Below are 18,810 nucleotides of genomic sequence, written 5' to 3' on the forward strand. Positions count from 1 at the left end.
AAAAAAAAACAAGAAAAATTTCGGGAGTATAATTTTAATTTATTAAAGACTTTTTACAAAAATCTAAAAACTCTTCATCCCCTTGCTATAGGCTGGCAATCATTGTCGGTCAATGAATAACCCTTCACACAACCACAGACCTCAGGGGCAGTACAATTGTGCAAAGGATTAGCACCACAGCCGGAACGACAAATCGGCCGGCAGAATTGTTTAGTCTCATCCAACTTGTAGCCATTATTGCACAAACAAGTGTTCTTTAATAAATTGCAGCGACCATTTAAACAGGAAATGGGGCATGTGAAGACACACTCTTCGTTATCAGTCAAAACGAAGCCATCGAAACAACGACACTTTTCAGGCGCAATACAATCACCATTGCGACAATTTGAACAAAATGGACGACATAAAGTATTGCCCATATAACGTATAGGTCCAAAATCGGGACAACAAATTTCGATATGATATAAATCTTTACTTTCTATAGTTTGTATAATGGCTGGCCATTCATACTGTTTAAGTTCCTTGGAGCTAAAATATAAAACAAAAACATTCAATATCCTTTTTAATTACTCTACACCCATATAATCACATACTTAACCCATTTATAGCACTTATGCAACTTTCTCTCAATCTGCGATATAGGTCTTAATCTATTAGTACGTTTTTCTTGCTTTTTAGTTTTCCACATATATTCACCGTATTGTACCGGTCCATGCCAACGATTACCACTTATCACCACCTTTTTGGGTGGATTTTCTCTTTCCTCTTCGGCCTTTTTCTTCTTCAAATTTCTCACACACAGCGATTCGGTAGTGCTGGCAAAATGTCGCGGTTTGTTTTTGCGTTGTGTATGTTTACTAACTGGTTTATAGGGATTTCTATAGGTTGGATCCATTTTGTAGGGAGGACGTTGCACTATATAAGTATCCGAAATATCATAATCGACATCATCTGTTTCCGGTTGTACTCTATGGACCTGATTTGCTACTAAACATATAAATACTAAAAAACTTAAATGTTTAGTCCACTGCCCTAGTCTAAGCTTTGTTGTTAACATTTGTGTGGAATTTGTTTATGAAAAATGTTCCGATTATCGCCAAACTTCTCTTTAAAAGTGTTGCAATCTAACTAATTAAAACACTCGTGTTTGCTCAAATTAATGTATGAATTAAATTTTAGCAATCTAAATCATTTGCACTTGATAGATGGCCTTTAGAATATCAATTGATTTGCATTGGAATTGAGCTTAAAATGTAAATCTAATTGATTAGACATTTTCAGATAATGACATTAGTAGCACATACATATATTTCATTCAGAATTCCCCACCTTCACGGTCCAGCACAAAATACATTTCTTAACAAAGCAGCAGTTTTAGCAAAATTCTATATAAATAATTTCTCAAATTTTCATTGAAATAATTCGAACCCTAGTTCCGATTTTATATCAGATTCTATCCAAATTTTGCTCAAATTTTCAGTTCTGGTTCAGTTCTAGTTCAGTTCTAGTTCAGTTCTAGTTTAGTTCTAGTTCAGTTCTGGTTCAGTTCTTGTTCAGTTCTAGTTCAGTTCTAGTTCAGTTCTAGTTCAGTTCTAGTTCAGTTCTAGTTCAGTTCTAGTTCAGTTCTAGTTCAGTTTTAGTTCAGTTCTAGTTCAGTTCTAGTTCTGTTCTAGTTCAGTTCTAGTTCAGTTCTACTTCAGTTCTAGTAGTTCAGTTCTAGTTCAGTTCTAGTTCAGTTCTAGTTCAGTTCTAGTTCAGTTCTAGTTCAGTTCTAGTTCAGTTCTAGTTCAGTTCTAGTTCAGTTCTAGTTCAGTTCTAGTTCAGTTCTAGTTCAGTTCTATTCAGTTCTAGTTCTCAGTTCTAGTTCAGTTCTAGTTCAGTTCTAGTTCAGTTCTAGTTCAGTTCTAGTTCAGTTCTAGTTTCAGTTCTAGTTCAGTTCTAGTTCAGTCTAGTTCAGTTCTAGTTCACTTCTAGTTCAGTTCTAGTTCAGTTCTAGTTCAGTTCTAGTTCAGTTCTAGTTCAGTTCTAGTTCAGTTCTAGTTCAGTTCTAGTTCAGTTCTAGTTCAGTTCTAGTTCAGTTCTAGTTCAGTTCTAGTTCAGTTCTAGTTCAGTTCTAGTTCAGTTCTAGTTCAGTTCTAGTTCAGTTCTAGTTCAGTTCTAGTTCAGTTCTAGTTCTAGTTCAGTTCCAGTTCAGTTGTAGTTCAGTTCTAGTTCAGTTCTAGTTCAGTTCTAGTTCAGTTCTAGTTCAGTTCAGTTCAGTTCTAGTTCAGTTCTAGTTCAGTTCTAGTTCAGTTCTAGTTCAGTTCTAGTTCAGTTCTAGTTCAGTTCTAGTTCAGTTTCTAGTTCAGTTCTAGTTCAGTTCTAGTTCATTCTAGTTCAGTTCTAGTTCAGTTCTAGTTCAGTTCTAGTTCAGTTCTAGTTCAGTTCTAGTTCAGTTCTAGTTCAGTTCTAGTTCAGTTCTAGTTCAGTGTTCTAGTTCAGTTCTAGTTCAGTTCTAGTTCAGTTTAGTTCAGTTCTAGTTCAGTTCTAGTTCAGTTCTAGTTCAGTTCTAGTTCAGTTCTAGTTCAGTTTCTAGTTCAGTTCTAGTTCAGTTCTAGTTCAGTTCTAGTTCAGTTCTAGTTCACTTCTAGTTCAGTTCTAGTTCAGTTCTAGTTCAGTTCTAGTTCAGTTCTAGTTCAGTTCTAGTTCAGTTCTAGTTCAGTTCTAGTTCAGTTCTAGTTCAGTTCTAGTTCAGTTCTAGTTCAGTTCTAGTTCAGTTCTAGTTCAGTTCTAGTTCAGTTCTAGTTCAGTTCTAGTTCAGTTCTAGTTCAGTTCTAGTTCAGTTCTAGTTCAGTTCTAGTTCAGTTCTAGTTCAGTTCTAGTTCAGTTCTAGTTCAGTTCTAGTTCAGTTCTAGTTCAGTTCTAGTTCAGTTCTAGTTCAGTTCTAGTTCAGTTCTAGTTCAGTTCTAGTTCAGTTCTAGTTCAGTTCTAGTTCAGTTCTAGTTCCAGTTCTAGTTCAGTTCTAGTTCAGTTCTAGTTCAGTTCTAGTTCAGTTTCTAGTTCAGTTCTAGTCAGTTAGTTCAGTTCTAGTTCAGTCTAGTTCAGTTCTAGTTCAGTTCTAGTTCAGTTCTAGTTCAGTTCTAGTTCAGTTCTAGTTTAGTTCTAGATTAGTTCTAGTTTAGTTTAGTTTAGTTCATTTCTAATTCTGGTTCAGTTGTATTTCAGTTCTACATCCGTTCTAGTTCACTAATAGTTTAGTTCAGTTTCATTTCTAATTCTGGTTCAGTTGTAGTTCAGTTCTACAGCCGTTCTAGTTCACTAATGGTTCAATTCTGGTTCTCCTTTGGTTAAATTGTAGTTGAGTTCTGGTATGAGGGGTGAAAAGCTTAATTAATTAATTAAATTTTAAAAATAAAATTTTTTACCGAGTCGCCCTGGTTATTAAAATTTCAATAAATAATTAAAATTTGTTTATAATTTTCAACTTGATAAATATACTTGTTGTTAGTGCGTTCTTAACGCCATTGAGTACTTTTAATTCTACAAAAACCTTCACTCTACAGAAATCAATGTTAAGCTCAAGCTCATTATGGAAAATACAAAAAAGTTCCTCTTAAAATTATTTTTTGAAAATAACAAATGTTATCAGTAAGCGAATAGCCAAGAGCTGAGATGTTAGACGACTTATTAGAATTGTAAAAACTGAAAATTTTTTTCTTTAAATCAAAACAAGTGCAAAAAAATATTTTAATTAAAACAATTTAGTTGAATTTTTGAGCATCGAAAGCAAACAAGTTAAATTTTTTAAAGCTAGTGAAATGCATAGAAATAATTACATAATTAAATTACCAGTTATGGCCATAATAGTGGCTCTAGTGTTGGCCCAGTTACAGTTAATAGTTACAGTTTTAGGAGCCGGACATTATAATCAACCTTATGGTGATATTTTAATGGGCGATAGTGAAAATGAGTATCAGAATAGTTTTGATGCGAGAAATGGACCGAATCGTTTAGAGCCTAGAAATAGACAACGTTTGGGCAATAGTTACCAGCAGCCAGCTACCGGTTATGGTGGAAAGTATCAAAACGAGTATGAAACGCCTGCTGCGGGACGCAGAAGAGGTGAACGAGAGAAGAGTCAATATCAAAAATATGGACAATACATATTATAATCGTAATAATCGCAATTTGGGTAGAAATAATCCTAATGGCTGGATGGTTTCTTCCAGCATTGTGGAAGAACAGCAACAACATGATAATGTTACTATGGAAAATCGTGAAGATTCTTTGCAGCATAAGTGCCACATATGGGTACCGTAAGTAGAATAGTGTTTTTAAAGTAATAACATGATTTTGTTCTAACTGTTTTGTTTTTTGATAGAATGGATGCTTTAGATAAATATCCAAATGCCGAGAGAAAACAAGATAATAAAATTACTGGTTCGGTGTATATAGAAATCTGCTGTAAGGGTTATGCACCCATGCGTTGGCGTGGTCGCACGCTTTGTCGTCCAATCTGTGACAACTGCCAAAATGGTCGTTGTATTGCACCGGGTGTATGTGAGTGTTATGATGAATATGTGGCCAATGATAATGGTGATTGTGTTTTCACCTGTCCCATGGGTTGTCTGAATGGACGTTGCTATTTAGATGGCACATGTCAATGTGATCCCGGCTATAAGTTGGATGAATCGAGGAAATTCTGTCGACCCATTTGCAGTAAAGGTTGTGGCAATAGCCGTTTGCACAATTGCACTGAACCGGAAGTGTGTGGCTGTAATAAGGGTTATGTGCTAACCGACAATGATTGCCAGCCCTTATGTCAGCCTGAATGCGGTAATGGTGGCACCTGTCAGAGTCCAAATAATTGTTTATGTGCGCCAGGATTTGATAAGAAAGACGGTGTCTGTCAAGCAGATTGTTATCAGTAAGTATAAGGAATGTATGATTCAATATAATATTTTAATGGATTTGTTTTATTCATTAGAAAATGTGACAATGGCATTTGCTACAGTCGCAATAGATGTATCTGTAATCCTGGCTTCACATATCATGAGCGTTCCACGCAGTGTATACCCAAATAAATGAGAATTCTCTTTAAATTAAACTAGTTAATTGTGATATAAATTTAGAAATTTTTAATGAAATAAATTATAACTTTATATTGGTAAAATTAGTTAAGAAAATTCTGTATAAATTAATCACTTAATGCCATTCTATTTATATTTATTCAGAACAGCCTAAAGGGATCACCAGCAACTATAAGCGTTAGAGTATTTTCTGAACAAGCTATGGTTTACTTTTACATTTAATGTTCATTAGAAAAGACTTTAAAGATCTTTAGAAAAGAACCTGAAGATCCAAAATCTTATGAAAGAATATATCTTAAATATCTTAAGTAAATATAGCAAAGATCCCAAAGATCATTAACCAAAGATTCCATATATCTTTAAAATAGATTCTAAATATTTTGGAAGAGATTCCAAAGATATTTAAAAATATTCCAAACATATTTCTTTCCCTGTGGTGCCTATCATCCTTTCGACAAAATATCGGAAGGATATGGAAAGATTGTCTAAAAATTTTGAAATTTTGAACGGAACTGCAAAATAAATAATTTTTTCTAGTAAATATAAAACCAGTAAAAAATATCTAACAAATTACAATTTACTAAATAAAGTTCTAATCACCTTTGCTTTCTTATTTGTCTATCAGAAAATTAGAATTTTACTGCATTCCAAAAGAACTAACCAGAACTAATTTTGAAATCAAACTGAAACCATTATTGGAACAAACTGGAACTAGAACTGACAATAGCTGAACTAGAACTGATTAGAACTGACAGAACTGAACTAGAACTGAACAAACTACTAGAACTGAACTAGAACTGAACTAGAACTGAACTAGAACTGAAGAAACTGAACTAGAACTGAACTAGAACGGAACTAGAACTGAACTAGAACTGAACTAGAACTGAACTAGAACTAGAACTGAACTAGAACTGAACTAGAACTGAACTAGAACTGAACTAGAACTGAACTAGAACTGAACTAGAACTGAACTAGAACTGAACTAGAACTGAACTAGAACTGAACTAGAACTGAACTAGAACTGAACTAGAACTGAACTAGAACTGAACTAGAACTGAACTAGAACTGAACTAGAACTGAACTAGAACTGAACTAGAACTGAACTAGAACTGAACTAGAACTGAACTAGAACTGAACTAGAACTGAACTAGAACTGAACTAGAACTGAACTAGAACTGAACTAGAACAACTAGAACTGAACTAGAACTGAACTAGAACTGAACTAGAACTGAACTAGAACTGAACTAGAACTGAACTAGAACTGAACTAGAACTGAACTAGAACTGAACTAGAACTGAACTAGAACTGAACTACTGAACTAGAACTGAACTAGAACTGAACTAGAACTGAAGACTGACTAGAACTGAACTAGAACTGAACTAGAACTGAACTAGAACTGAACTAGAACTGAACTAGAACTGAACTAGAACTGAACTAGAACTGAACTAGAATGAACTAGAACTGAACTAGAACTGAACTAGAACTGAACTAGAACTGAACTAGAACTGAACTAGAACTGAACTAGAACTGAACTAGAACTGAACTAGAACTGAACTAGAACTGAACTAGAACTGAACTAGAACTGAACTAGAACTGAACTAGAACTGAACTAGAACTGAACTAGAACTGAACTAGAACTGAACTAGAACTGAACTAGAACTGAACTAGAACTGAACTAGAACTGAACTAGAACTGAACTAGAACTGAACTAGAACTGAACTAGAACTGAACTAGAACTGAACTAGAACTGAACTAGAACTGAACTAAACTGAACTAGAACTGAACTAGAACTGAACTAGAACTGAACTAGAACTGAACTAGAACTGAACTAGAACTGAACTAGAACTGAACTAGAACTGAACTAGAACTGAACTAGAACTGAACTAGAACTGAACTAGAACTGAACTAGAACTGTACTAGCACTGAACTAGAACTGAACTAGAACTGAACTAGAACTGAACTAGCACTGAACTAAACTGAACTAGAACTGAACTAGAACTGAACTAGAACTGAACTAGAACTGAACTAGAACTGAACTAGAACTAACTAGAACTGAACTAGAACTGAACTAGAACTGAACTAGAACTGAACTAGAGCTGAACTAGAACTGAACTAGAACTGAACTAGAACTGAACTAGAACTGAACTAGAACTGAACTAGAACTGAACTAGAACTGAACTAGAACTGAACTAGAACTGAACTAGAACTGAACTAGAACAGAACTAGAACTGAACTAGAACTGAACTAGAACTGAACTAGAACTGAACTAGAACTGAACTAGAACTGAACTAGAACTGAACTAGAACTGAACTAGAACTGAACTAGAACTGAACTAGAACTGAACTAGAACTGAACTAGAACTGAACTAGAACTGAACTAGAAACTGAACTAGAACTGAACTAGAACTGAACTAGAACTGAACTAGAACGAACTAGAACTGAACTACGAACTAACTGAACTAGAACTGAACTAGAACTGAACTAGAACTGAACTAGAACTGAAACTAGAACTGAACTAGAATGAACTAGAACTGAACTAGAACTGAACTGACGAATAGAACTGAACTAGACTGAACTAGAACTGGACTAGAACTGAACTAGAACTGAACTAGAACTGAATTAGAACTGAACTAGAACTGAACCAGAACTGAGCTAGAACTGAACTAAAACTGAACTGAGCTAATTTATCAGAAGTTTATAGAACTAGTTTTATATAAAATATTTTATTTATTTGTATGTGTATGTGTTAGTTCTTATTTACTTATATAAATATTTCATTTGTATTACTAAAATACATACATTCTTTTGTTTTATTTTTTTATAAATAATAATAAATTGTTTTTTTTAATGTTTTTATGTAAATTACTCATCACAGTTCATACTCCACAATGGGCTCTAGAAAAAAAAACATAAGATAAAGCAAAAACACAAACAAAAATATTTCTCCGCTTACTCACCCTCAAATTTTCTAAAGCGTACATATAACAATCCCCCAATTACACTTTAGAACAACGAAAACTGCCGCTGTGGCGGGCCACCACCAAGGAAATCTTGACTCTGTTTCCGGTTGTACACTTTTCATGTCACTACTTACGCCATCGTTTAGCGGTTTAAAGGTAGTAGCTTGAAAACGTTCTAGATTACACATATAGAAAAGGGGATCGTCGTCCTGTTCCATGGAATCATCCGAATCGTGACAGATTAGATGATTTTTGGCGTCATCACATTGACAACGATTTAAATCTAGACAGGGTTTGTCAAAGGCATCTACACATAAACGTACACATTGCTTTGTTACCAAAGGACCATATTCATCAAACTCTTGCCAACAATGGCAACGAGCATTGCATATATCGGCCGAGACTAAGGTGCTGGCTGAAGTTTGTCTTAATTGATCGGGATTTAGGGTGCTGGTGAGATCTAGTGCTGTTAGGGTAGTTAATGTGTGAGTGGTAGACTCTGGTTGGTGGGTGCTGGTTTCGTATTCCGGTTGTATTGTAGTAGTAATAGTGGTGCTGGCTAATACTTGACAATTGTGATGGTTTAGTCCCTTTTCAGTTGTTGTGGGTTCATAATTTTCATGGCATATACAAACATTTGGTGCCACACAAATACCATTTATACACGGAGGATCACATAGGGGTTCACATATATTTATAGAGTTATTTTTGAATTTATAACCCTCATGACACTGACATATTTCTGGCTCAATGCAAGAACCATTTTGACAGTGCAACGAACAGAATGGTTCACATTCTTCTTGCGGACCCATTAAATAGCCCGGATTACAGATACAGATTTCAGGTTGAAAACATAAACCATTTTTACAGCCTTTACTACAAATCGGTTGACATACCTCCAGCTCATCCATTCATAACCTTCTAAACATTCGCATATATTGGGCTGTACACATTTACCAAATGTGGTACAGTTGGCTTGACAAACCGGTTCACAGAATAGATTATATATGGAGGATAATTTCAATTGATAACCAGCTTCACATTGACATTTATTGGGCTCACTACAGCTGGCATGTTCTGGACAGGCTTTCTCACAAACCGGTTGACATTGTTGCTCTAGCAGCTCATAGCCTTTGTTGCAGGTGCATTTATTAGGTTCACTACAAGTGGCATGTTGAGGACATTCGTTTTCACAAATAGGTTGGCACACATTTTCTGCTGACATTTGATAACCAGCCTCACATTGGCATTTATTGGGCTCACTACAGCTGGCATGTTCTGGACAGGCTTTCTCGCAAACTGGTAGACATTCTAGCTCTAGCAGCTTATAGCCTTTGTTGCAGGTACATCTATTGGGTTCACTACAAGTGGCATGTTGAGGACAGTCGTTTTTACAAACAGGTTGACATACATTATCTGATGACATTTTATAACCCCATTGACACCCACAGATATTGGGCTTAATACATTTTGCATTTAAAGGGCAACCATTATCGCATTTTGGAAAACATTTAAATCTAATAGCATTTAAATACTCTGCCTCCTCATAACCTTCTTGGCAAACACATTCATTGGGTTTAGTACAAAGGGAATTTTCAGGACATTCCTGCTCACATATGGCCTCACATTTACCCTCATTCATTTTGTAAACCCTCCAGACAAGTACAATTCTCCGGTTGTGTACATTCAGCGAATTCAGGACATGCCTTACTGCATATTGGCTTACATTCGCCCTCACCATTATCTAAATATCCCGCATTACATGTACACTGATCGGGTTGGGTACATTTCGAATTATCGGGACACTTATTACATATGGGCAAACATTCACCGCTAGCTGGATCTGCTTGATAACCACTATTACAGCGGCATTCATTTGGTGCAATACACTGGGCATTTTTCGGACATTTTGGCAAACAAATCGGTTCACATTGTATAGCAATAGCACTAGCAGTGTAACCTCTATAGTTCACATCACATTCACAGATATTTGGTCGTATACAATGGGTATTTGTGGGACACGAAGGACGGCAAATCGGTTCACATTTGCTATCACTAATTTTGGTGTAACCATCACAACAAACACTGACCCGCTCGTAGTCATGATAATTCTGGAAAAAGGACCAAAAAAAAGTATTTAAAAAAAAAGTCGGCTTTTAATTTTTAATCCTTGAAAACTTCCTAAAAAGTTCCATCTCTATTTCAAACGATTTACAATATTTTACCTCTACGATTGAGTACTGATAAGGCACATTTGAATATCGAATAACATTAAAAAATTTCTCCTTGTCACCACGCGTTCACCTTTACGCCATTTGACACGAGTTTTATTCACCAATTGATAACTATTACACCATTGAGCGGTTTTGCACAGTAAAAATGATGACAAAGGATTTGTAATAAAATTATTTTAATAAAATATTTCATTCTAAACAATATTTACTATACAATTTTTTTTTGCAAACTTGATCCGAAGCCACACGTAGAGAATGTTCTGAGGTTTGTCTGAAACTGTTAGTCAGCTATTAAATATCTAAAATAACGACTTTATTTTTAAAACTATAAAGTAATATAGCTGTAAAGTGACTTACGCTAGCAACAGTATCAATGGCCACATTACCTTAAACTTGTCTTTTATATAGTTCCGACAATAGTTTCCAATATAGATTCTTGTACAGACGAAAGTCACTCCTACAATAGGGATAAATTATATTCTCAAGTTTGATCTGGACTATAGCCTCAATATTAGTCGAGGTTTATAGCCGCAACTAGACTAAGGAGTCAAATATGTATTGTCTCAACTATAGTTTGGAGTTCTATTTTTCAAATTATTATGGACTACAGTCTAAACTATAGTCAGGAGTATAATATCAACTATACTTGGACTAAGTTGTATCTATAGATTGGACTATACTCTCAATTATAGCCTGGAATATAGTCTGTACTACGGTCTCAACTATAGTCTGGATTCTAGTTTGGACTATAGTCTCAACTATAGTCTAAACAGTAGCCTGTACTATAGTCTAAACTATAGTCTCAACTATAGTCTGGACTATAGTCTCAACTATAGTCTGGACTATAGTCTCAACTATCGTCTGGACTATAGTCTCAACTATAGTCTGGACTATAGTCTCAACTATAGTCTGGACTATAGTCTCAACTATAGTCTGGACTATAGTCTCAAACTATAGTCTGGGCTATAGTCTCAACTATAGTCTGGACTATCAGTTCAGTTCTAGTTCAGTTCTAGTTCAGTTCTAGTCAGTTCTAGTTCAGTTCTAGTTCAGTTCTAGCTCAGTTCTAGTTCAGTTCTAGTTCAGTTCTAGTTTCAGTTCTAGTTCAGTTCTAGTTCAGTTCTAGTTCAGGTTCTAGTTCTAGTTCAGTTCTAGTTCAGTTCTAGTTCAGTTCTAGTTCATTTCTAGTTCAGTTCTAGTTCAGTTCTAGTTCAGTTCAGTTCTAGTTCAGTTCTGGTTCAGTTCTAGTTCAGTTCTAGTTCAGTTCTAGTTCAGTTCTAGTTCAGTTCTAGTTCAGTTCTAGTTCAGTTCTAGTTCAGTTCTAGTTCAGTTCTAGTTCAGTTCTAGTTCAGTCTAGTTCAGTTCTAGTTCAGTTCTAGTTCAGTTCTAGTTCAGTTCTAGTTCAGTTCTAGTTCAGTTCTAGTTCAGTTCTAGTTCAGTTCTAGTTCAGTTCTAGTTCAGTTCTAGTTCAGTTCTAGTTCAGTTCTAGTTCAGTTCTAGTTCAGTTCTAGTTCAGTTCTAGTTCAGTTCTAGTTCAGTTCTAGTTCAGTTCTAGTTCAGTTCTAGTTCAGTTCTAGTTCAGTTCTAGTTCAGTTCTAGTTCAGTTCTAGTTCAGTTCTAGTTCAGTTCTAGTTCAGTTCTAGTTCTAGTCAGTTCTAGTTCAGTTCTAGTCAGTTCTAGTTCAGTTCTAGTCAGTTCTAGTTCAGTTCTAGTTCAGTTCTAGTTCAGTTCTAGTTCAGTTTCTAGTTCAGTTCTAGTTCAGTTCTAGTCAGTTCTAGTTCAGTTCTAGTCAGTTCTAGTTCTATTCTGTCAGTTCTAGTTCAGGTTCTAGTTCAGTTCTAGTTCAGTTCTAGTTCAGTTCTAGTTCAGTTCTAGTTCAGTTCTAGTCAGTTTCAGTTCAGTCTAGTTCAGTTCTAGTTCAGTTCTAGTTCAGTTCTAAGTTCGTTCTAGTTCAGTTCAGTTCTAGTTCAGTTCTAGTTCAGTTCTAGTTCAGTTCTAGTCAGTTCTAGTTCAGTTCTAGTTCAGTTCTAGTTCAGTTCTAGTTCAGTTCTAGTTCAGTTCTAGTTTCAGTTCTAGTTCAGTTCTAGTTCAGTTCTTAGTTCAGTTCTAGTTCAGTTCTAGTTCAGTTCTAGTTCAGTTCTAGTCAGTTCTAGTCAGTTCTAGTTCAGTTCTAGTTCAGTTCTCGTTCAGTTCTAGTCAGTTCTAGTTCAGTTCTAGTTCAGTCTAGTCAGTTCTAGTTCAGTTCTAGTTCAGTTCTAGTTCAGTTCTAGTTCAGTTCTAGTTCAGTTCTAGTTCAGTTCTAGTTCAGTTCTAGTTCAGTTCTAGTTCAGTTCTAGTTCAGTTCTAGTTCAGTTCTAGTTCAGTTCTAGTTCTAGTTCAGTTCTAGTTCAGTTCTAGTTCAGTTCTAGTTCAGTTCTAGTTCAGTTCTAGTTCAGTTCTAGTTCAGTTCTAGTTCAGTTCTAGTTCAGTTCTAGTTCAGTTCTAGTTCAGTTCTAGTTCAGTTCTAGTTCAGTTCTAGTTCAGTTCTAGTTCAGTTCTAGTTCAGTTCTAGTTCAGTTCTAGTTCAGTTTTAGTTCAGTTCTAGTTCAGTTCTAGTTCAGTTCTAGTTCAGTTCTAGTTCAGTTCTAGTTCAGTTCTAGTTCAGTTCTAATTCAGTTCTAGTTCAGTTCTAGTTCAGTTCTCAGTCTAGTTCAGTTCTAGTTCAGTTCTAGTTCAGTTCTAGTTCAGTTCTAGTTCAGTTCTAGTTCAGTTCTAGTTCAGTTCTAGTTCAGTTCTAGTTCAGTTCTAGTTCAGTTCTAGTTCAGTTCTAGTTCAGTTCTAGTTCAGTTCTAGTTCAGTTCTAGTTCAGTTCTAGTTCAGTTCTAGTTCAGTTCTAGTTCAGTTCTAGTTCAGTTCTAGTTCAGTTCTAGTTCAGTTCAGTTCAGTTCTAGTTCAGTTCTAGTTCAGTTCTAGTTCAGTTCTAGTTCAGTTCTAGTTCAGTTCTAGTTCAGTTCTAGTTCAGTTCTAGTTCAGTTCTAGTTCAGTTCTAGTTCAGTTCTAGTTCAGTTCTAGTTCAGTTCTAGTTCAGTTCTAGTTCAGTTCTAGTTCAGTTCTAGTTCAGTTCTAGTTCAGTTCTAGTTCAGTTCTAGTTCAGTTCTAGTTCAGTCTAGTTCAGTTCTAGTTCAGTTCTAGTTCAGTTCTAGTTCAGTTCTAGTTCAGTTCTAGTTCAGTTCTAGTTCAGTTCTAGTTCAGTTCTAGTTCAGTTCTAGTTCAGTTTTAGTTCAGTTCTAGTTCAGTTCTAGTTCAGTTCTAGTTCAGTTCTAGTTCAGTTCTAGTTCAGTTCTAGTTCAGTTCTAGTTCAGTTCTAGTTCAGTTCTAGTTCAGTTCTAGTTCAGTTCTAGTTCAGTTCTAGTTCAGTTCTAGTTCAGTTCTAGTTATATTCTAGACTGGATTAAAGTTTGGACTATAGTCTCAACTATAGTCTAAACTATAGCCTGGACTATAGTCTAATCTATACTCTGGACTATAATCTGGACTATAGTCTGGACTATAATCTCAACTATAGTCTAGACTAGAATCTCAACTATAGTCTAGACTAGAGTCTCAACTATAGTCTGGAGTATAGTATCAACTATAGTCTGGACTAAGTCGTATATATAGACCGGACTATACTCTCAACTATAGCCTGGATTACAGTCTCTTTTATGGTGTCAACTATAGTCTGGACTATAGTTTGAACTACTCTCTAGGCTATCGTCTGGTTTATAGTATCAATTGTAGTCTGGACTATAGTATCAACTGTAGTCTGGACTATAGTATCAACTATAGTCTGGACTATAGCTGATACTTTAGTGTGTATAGTCTCATCTTTAGTCCGGACTATGGTCTGTACTATAGTCCGAACTATAGTCTGTACCAGGGACCGTAACAGTTATAAGTTATATCAAAAAAGATAATTTATAACAGTTATTTTGTGACTTTAAAATAAAAATCCATCTGAAAAAGTTATTATTCAACCCAAAAATAAAAATTCAAATGAAACTTTTAAAAAAGAGTTTTATTTTTCCGTCATCAAATAAAAATTATTTGAGGAGTTTAATTTTTTCCGTCAGAAAATAATACTTATTTGAGGAGTTTTATTTTTTCCGTCAGAAAATAAAACTCTTTTATGTGAATTGACACCTAAAGCTTGCCACTGATCAGATAGGGAGCAAGAAAACGAAGAAAATGATAATGATGATGAAAAAAAGCTTTCTATGAAATCGATAATTTTTCTCCACGGCCCTTGTCGATTGATAAGTCCCTTTTTGAGTTCTGGGAAGCAAAAAAATATATTACCCCTACTTATACAAATTGGCAAAAACTGTACAGTGTGTTCCTGCAACACAGGTTAGCGTGGAAAGAGCGTTCTCTGCTCTTAAATTGGTATTAAGTGACCTGCGTTTAAATCTTTCCGCAGAAAATTTGAAAAAAATTATGTTTGTTAAATTAAACAAATAAATAACCAAACATATTATATCAGATATATTCAATAAAATAAGAGACTGAAAAAAATAAAGAAAAATTGTTTAATTATTTGACGGAAAAAATAATAGTCCCCAAATGAGTTTTATTTTTTGATGGAAAAAATAAAACTCCTCAAATAATTTTTATTTTATGACGGAAAAATAAAAGTCATTTTTTAACTGTTTCAATCAGACTTTTATTTTTCCGTCACCATATATTCTGAAAAAGCACTTCAATACGAGTTTATTGGTATATAATAGTATAGGTCTACGTTGACCCCAATATAGAGATTTTTTTTGGTTAAAAATTTCAGAATAACTGTTATTTACAGTCCCTGGTCTGTACTATAGTCTGGACTATAGTCTTTACTATAGTCTGGACTATAGTCTTTACTATAGTCTGGACTATAGTCTTTACTATAGTATTTACTATAGTCTGGCCTATAGTCTGAACTGTAATCTTAACTATTAATTGCAGTATAGTCTCAAACTAAGACTGGGCAGTTGTGTTACTGGACTGTAGCGTGTACTGTAGTCTATATTGTATTCCGTATTATTTATGTTACGTACTAGACCGAAAGATAAACATACATCTGTTAAATGATACTGAATGTGACTCATAACCTATTAATATACATTTGAAGGTATTGACTTTAGAAACATCAGCCCAAACCCATTTTACTCTTCACATTCTAGTACTGTGTAGTATGAAAGCAATTGAGTCACTTGACCAAAGTCATCAAGAAATAATAACGCCCGTTTACTACGAAACGGGCATAATCCAAAAAAGTTCGTTTCGAGAAAAATAGCTTTGAATGTTTAATGATATTTAACTCTTTTTTATTAGTAATTTTTAAACAAAATAGGGGATTGTCTTGATATATTTGAACTGAGTTTTGGATATACATATGTACGCGCGATTTTGTGTCATTTCTCGTCAATTGGTCCAACTTTTGAAACTGATGTCTTCCGGCCGGCATGAAATTTGGTTGAAATCGTTTAATTATTTCACCTAGACCCCTAAAAATAGGATCATCTGATTTGGACTTTAGGTTGGTTATAACCGACTATACTTTTCTTCTTGTTTTTTTTTTTTGTCGTCTAAATTTGTCTCCAATTCCTCGATTAAAAAAATTAAGCACAAATATTTTTTTATCTTTTTAAAATGATCTAATACGGTCCAATCGCCTATTGAAACCAAAATATATTTTTGTTGGCAAGAAACCACAATATTCTTGTTTGTAGTTCAGTTGTACATTGTTTTGCACTTTACCTGTACTGTGGAATACATATACGGTTCATATTTATATTTAATGCCACCGAAAAAGTTACGCTTTGACACCATACGTTGACCATTATTCCAATAAATACGAGTTTTCACAACCGATTGATATTTTTGACACCACTGAGCTGTTATTAAGTGCAAACTATTAAACAATAATTGTAATATAAACAATTTTATGAAATAATTCATTTTAAGGAAAATGTTTTAATTTTTAAAGAAAAAATTTTTTTACAGAATAAATGCTTCAGCCACAACCAAATGAGTCTTAATTTAAACTGAAACTAACTGAGATGAAATTTATAGAATTTTTTTTTTTTTACAAAATAATTTATGAAAATATTTCAGCACACTTTCAATAAGAAAGAAAAACTTATCGTTTTTATATTTTTTTATATAATTTTTCGCCAATGAAAGCAAAAAACAAAAACAAAAGTAATGACATCAGTTTAAAGGCGTTTATTTCAAGTCTAGTTTCTTATTTTTTATGAAATATACATATATAGTAAGCATCCGCTTTTTAAAGAAACAAATAAGCCCTGAATGAAAGAGAAAATCTATTTAAAATGGTGTTAACATCTCTAGACTCCAGAGGCCTAGAGAAAAGATCCCTTTAGAAAAGTATGAACCATTTGCAATACATATTACATGTAAAAACTTTAGAGAATATTCTGTTATACTCGATTTATTTTCAAAAGTATATTACTATGTTCTCTTTATGTCGACCACTGATTTAAACTAAAGGAATTTTTAAATTTATCTCAACTACTTGGCAATGTCGTAACAATTTTCTGTTCTTAAGGCATTTTGATGTTGATTTTTTTAAAAGAATATTTATATAAAACAATTTGATAACTGTTACATTCAATGGTCCTTCATAGGCCATCTTTTGAAGGTACTTACCTGTATCTTTGTCATATAAGTCGTTTCATATTTATGTTTCACACCATATAAACTTGATTTGGTTACTAAACGTCTATTGGGTATATATTGTAAACGTGTCCTTTCAACTTCTTTCACCTTGTGACAATATTGACTTTTTGTAAGTAATACTCTTAATAAAATTATTAAAAACCCACAGTAGTTTAATAAACAAATTTTCATTTTCTTGAATAATTCATAAAAATGTTTTCCGTTAAAAAGTATAAAAGTATAAGAATTTTATGCGTTTTTTATAACAACTAAAAACACTTACTGAATTAAAATAATACTTAACAGAAAACTTGCTATGGATCAGCAGTAATATTTACTTATATCCGCTTTAGATAATTTCAGTTTTTTCTTTTTTTTGAAAAAAAAAAAATTGCAAAAATGCACTCTGTAACTGTAAGTTGTTTATATAAAGGGAGTACTGTATGAATGTATAGTAAAACTAACTAACTAACTAACTAACTAACTAACTAACTAACTAACTAACTAACTAACTAACTAACTAACTAACTAACTAACTAACTAACTAACTAACTAACTAACTAACTAACTACTAACTAACTAACTAACTAACTAACTAACTAACTAACTAACTAACTAACTAACTACTAACTAACTAACTAACTAACTAACTAACTAACTAACTAACTAACTAACTAACTAACTAACTAACTAACTAACTAACTAACTAACTAACTAACTAACTACACTAACTAACTAACTAACTAACTACACTAACTACTAACTAACGAACTAACTAACTAACGAACTAACTAACTAACTACTAACTAACTAACTAACAACTAACTACTAACTAACAACTAACTAACTAACTAACTACTAACTACTAACTAACTAACTAACTAACTAACTAACTAACTAACTAACTAACTAACTACTAACTAACTAACTAACTAACTAACTAACTAACTAACTAACTAACTAACTAACTAACTAACTAACTAACTAACTAACTAACAACTAACTAACTAACTAACAACTAACTAACTAACTAACTAACTAACTAACTAACTAACTAACTAACTAACTAACTAACTAACTAACTAACTACTAACTAACTAACTACTAACTAACTAACTACTAACTAACTAACTAACTAACTAACTAACTAACTAACTAACTAACTAACTAACTAACTAACTAACTACTAACTAACTAACTAACTAACTAACTAACACTAACTCAACTAACTAACTAACTAACTAACTAACTAACTAACTAACTAACTAACTAACTAACTAACTAACTAACTAACTAACTAACTAACTACTAACTAACTAACTAACTAACTAACTAACTAACTAACTAACTAACTAACTAACTAACTAACTAACTAACTAACTAACTAACTAACTAACTAACTACTAACTAACTAACTAACTAACTAACTAACTAACTAACTAACTAACTAACTATTATTAATTTAAGTGCTTTTCCACCGCTTAAATATACATTTTGATTTGTTCTTAACTTTTCGGTCTTCCCTTTGAATCAATTTTGTGGAAATTTTTATTTTTTTTTTTTGGGGAATTTTAATTTTTTTTTTCACAAAATTTTAATGAAAAACTCTTTTTATAACTTATTTACATTTTGCTTGCTTGCCTCCAGTGACATCACCGTGTTAACTAGTCTCGCCTATAAATAGTGCAGTGTGTAGTCGTACCTGTAGCTCAGATTATAGATAGGATTTGACTGTTTGACTATAATACTCCATAGATTCGACTATCAAATTGACTAGACTACTGTCGAGCATATACATTATTATAATGTGTTCGTGTCTACAGAGAAGACTATAGTCGAGCATTCAGACATTATAGGTTCAGTCAAGAAA

The 18,810-nt window shown here is 33.6% G+C and overlaps 3 protein-coding genes across 3 annotated transcripts; 1 reads left to right on the top strand and 2 right to left on the bottom strand.

Annotated features, from left to right (window-relative positions):
* Positions 1–18: 18 nt before the first annotated feature.
* On the bottom strand, positions 19–9,492 carry LOC119613950. Its single transcript, XM_037970023.1, is given in 4 exon segments — positions 19–528; positions 594–1,071; positions 8,048–8,941; positions 8,944–9,492. Coding segments are annotated over 4 exon segments (2,337 nt in total). The 5' UTR covers positions 9,455–9,492; the 3' UTR covers positions 19–74.
* LOC119613954 (von Willebrand factor D and EGF domain-containing protein) lies at positions 3,552–5,165 on the top strand. The gene is made up of 3 exons (XM_037970028.1): positions 3,552–4,295; positions 4,361–4,906; positions 4,967–5,165. The coding sequence occupies exons 1-3, from the start codon at positions 4,048–4,050 to the stop codon at positions 5,061–5,063; spliced, it is 891 nt and encodes a 296-aa protein (XP_037825956.1). The 5' UTR covers positions 3,552–4,047; the 3' UTR covers positions 5,064–5,165.
* Positions 9,493–9,594: 102 nt separating the features above from the next.
* LOC119613957 (wnt inhibitory factor 1-like) lies at positions 9,595–17,065 on the bottom strand. The gene is made up of 2 exons (XM_037970032.1): positions 16,932–17,065; positions 9,595–10,139 (listed from the first exon to the last, which is right to left on the bottom strand). The coding sequence occupies exons 1-2, from the start codon at positions 16,944–16,946 to the stop codon at positions 9,663–9,665; spliced, it is 492 nt and encodes a 163-aa protein (XP_037825960.1). The 5' UTR covers positions 16,947–17,065; the 3' UTR covers positions 9,595–9,662.
* Between the last annotated feature and the right edge of the window lie 1,745 nt (positions 17,066–18,810).

The sequence above is a fragment of the Lucilia sericata genome, unplaced genomic scaffold (genome assembly GCF_015586225.1).
Source record: "Lucilia sericata isolate MDLA Ls3-8-SP2 unplaced genomic scaffold, ASM1558622v1 Contig002462F_arrow, whole genome shotgun sequence".
NCBI classification, from domain to species: Eukaryota; Metazoa; Arthropoda; class Insecta; order Diptera; family Calliphoridae; genus Lucilia; species Lucilia sericata.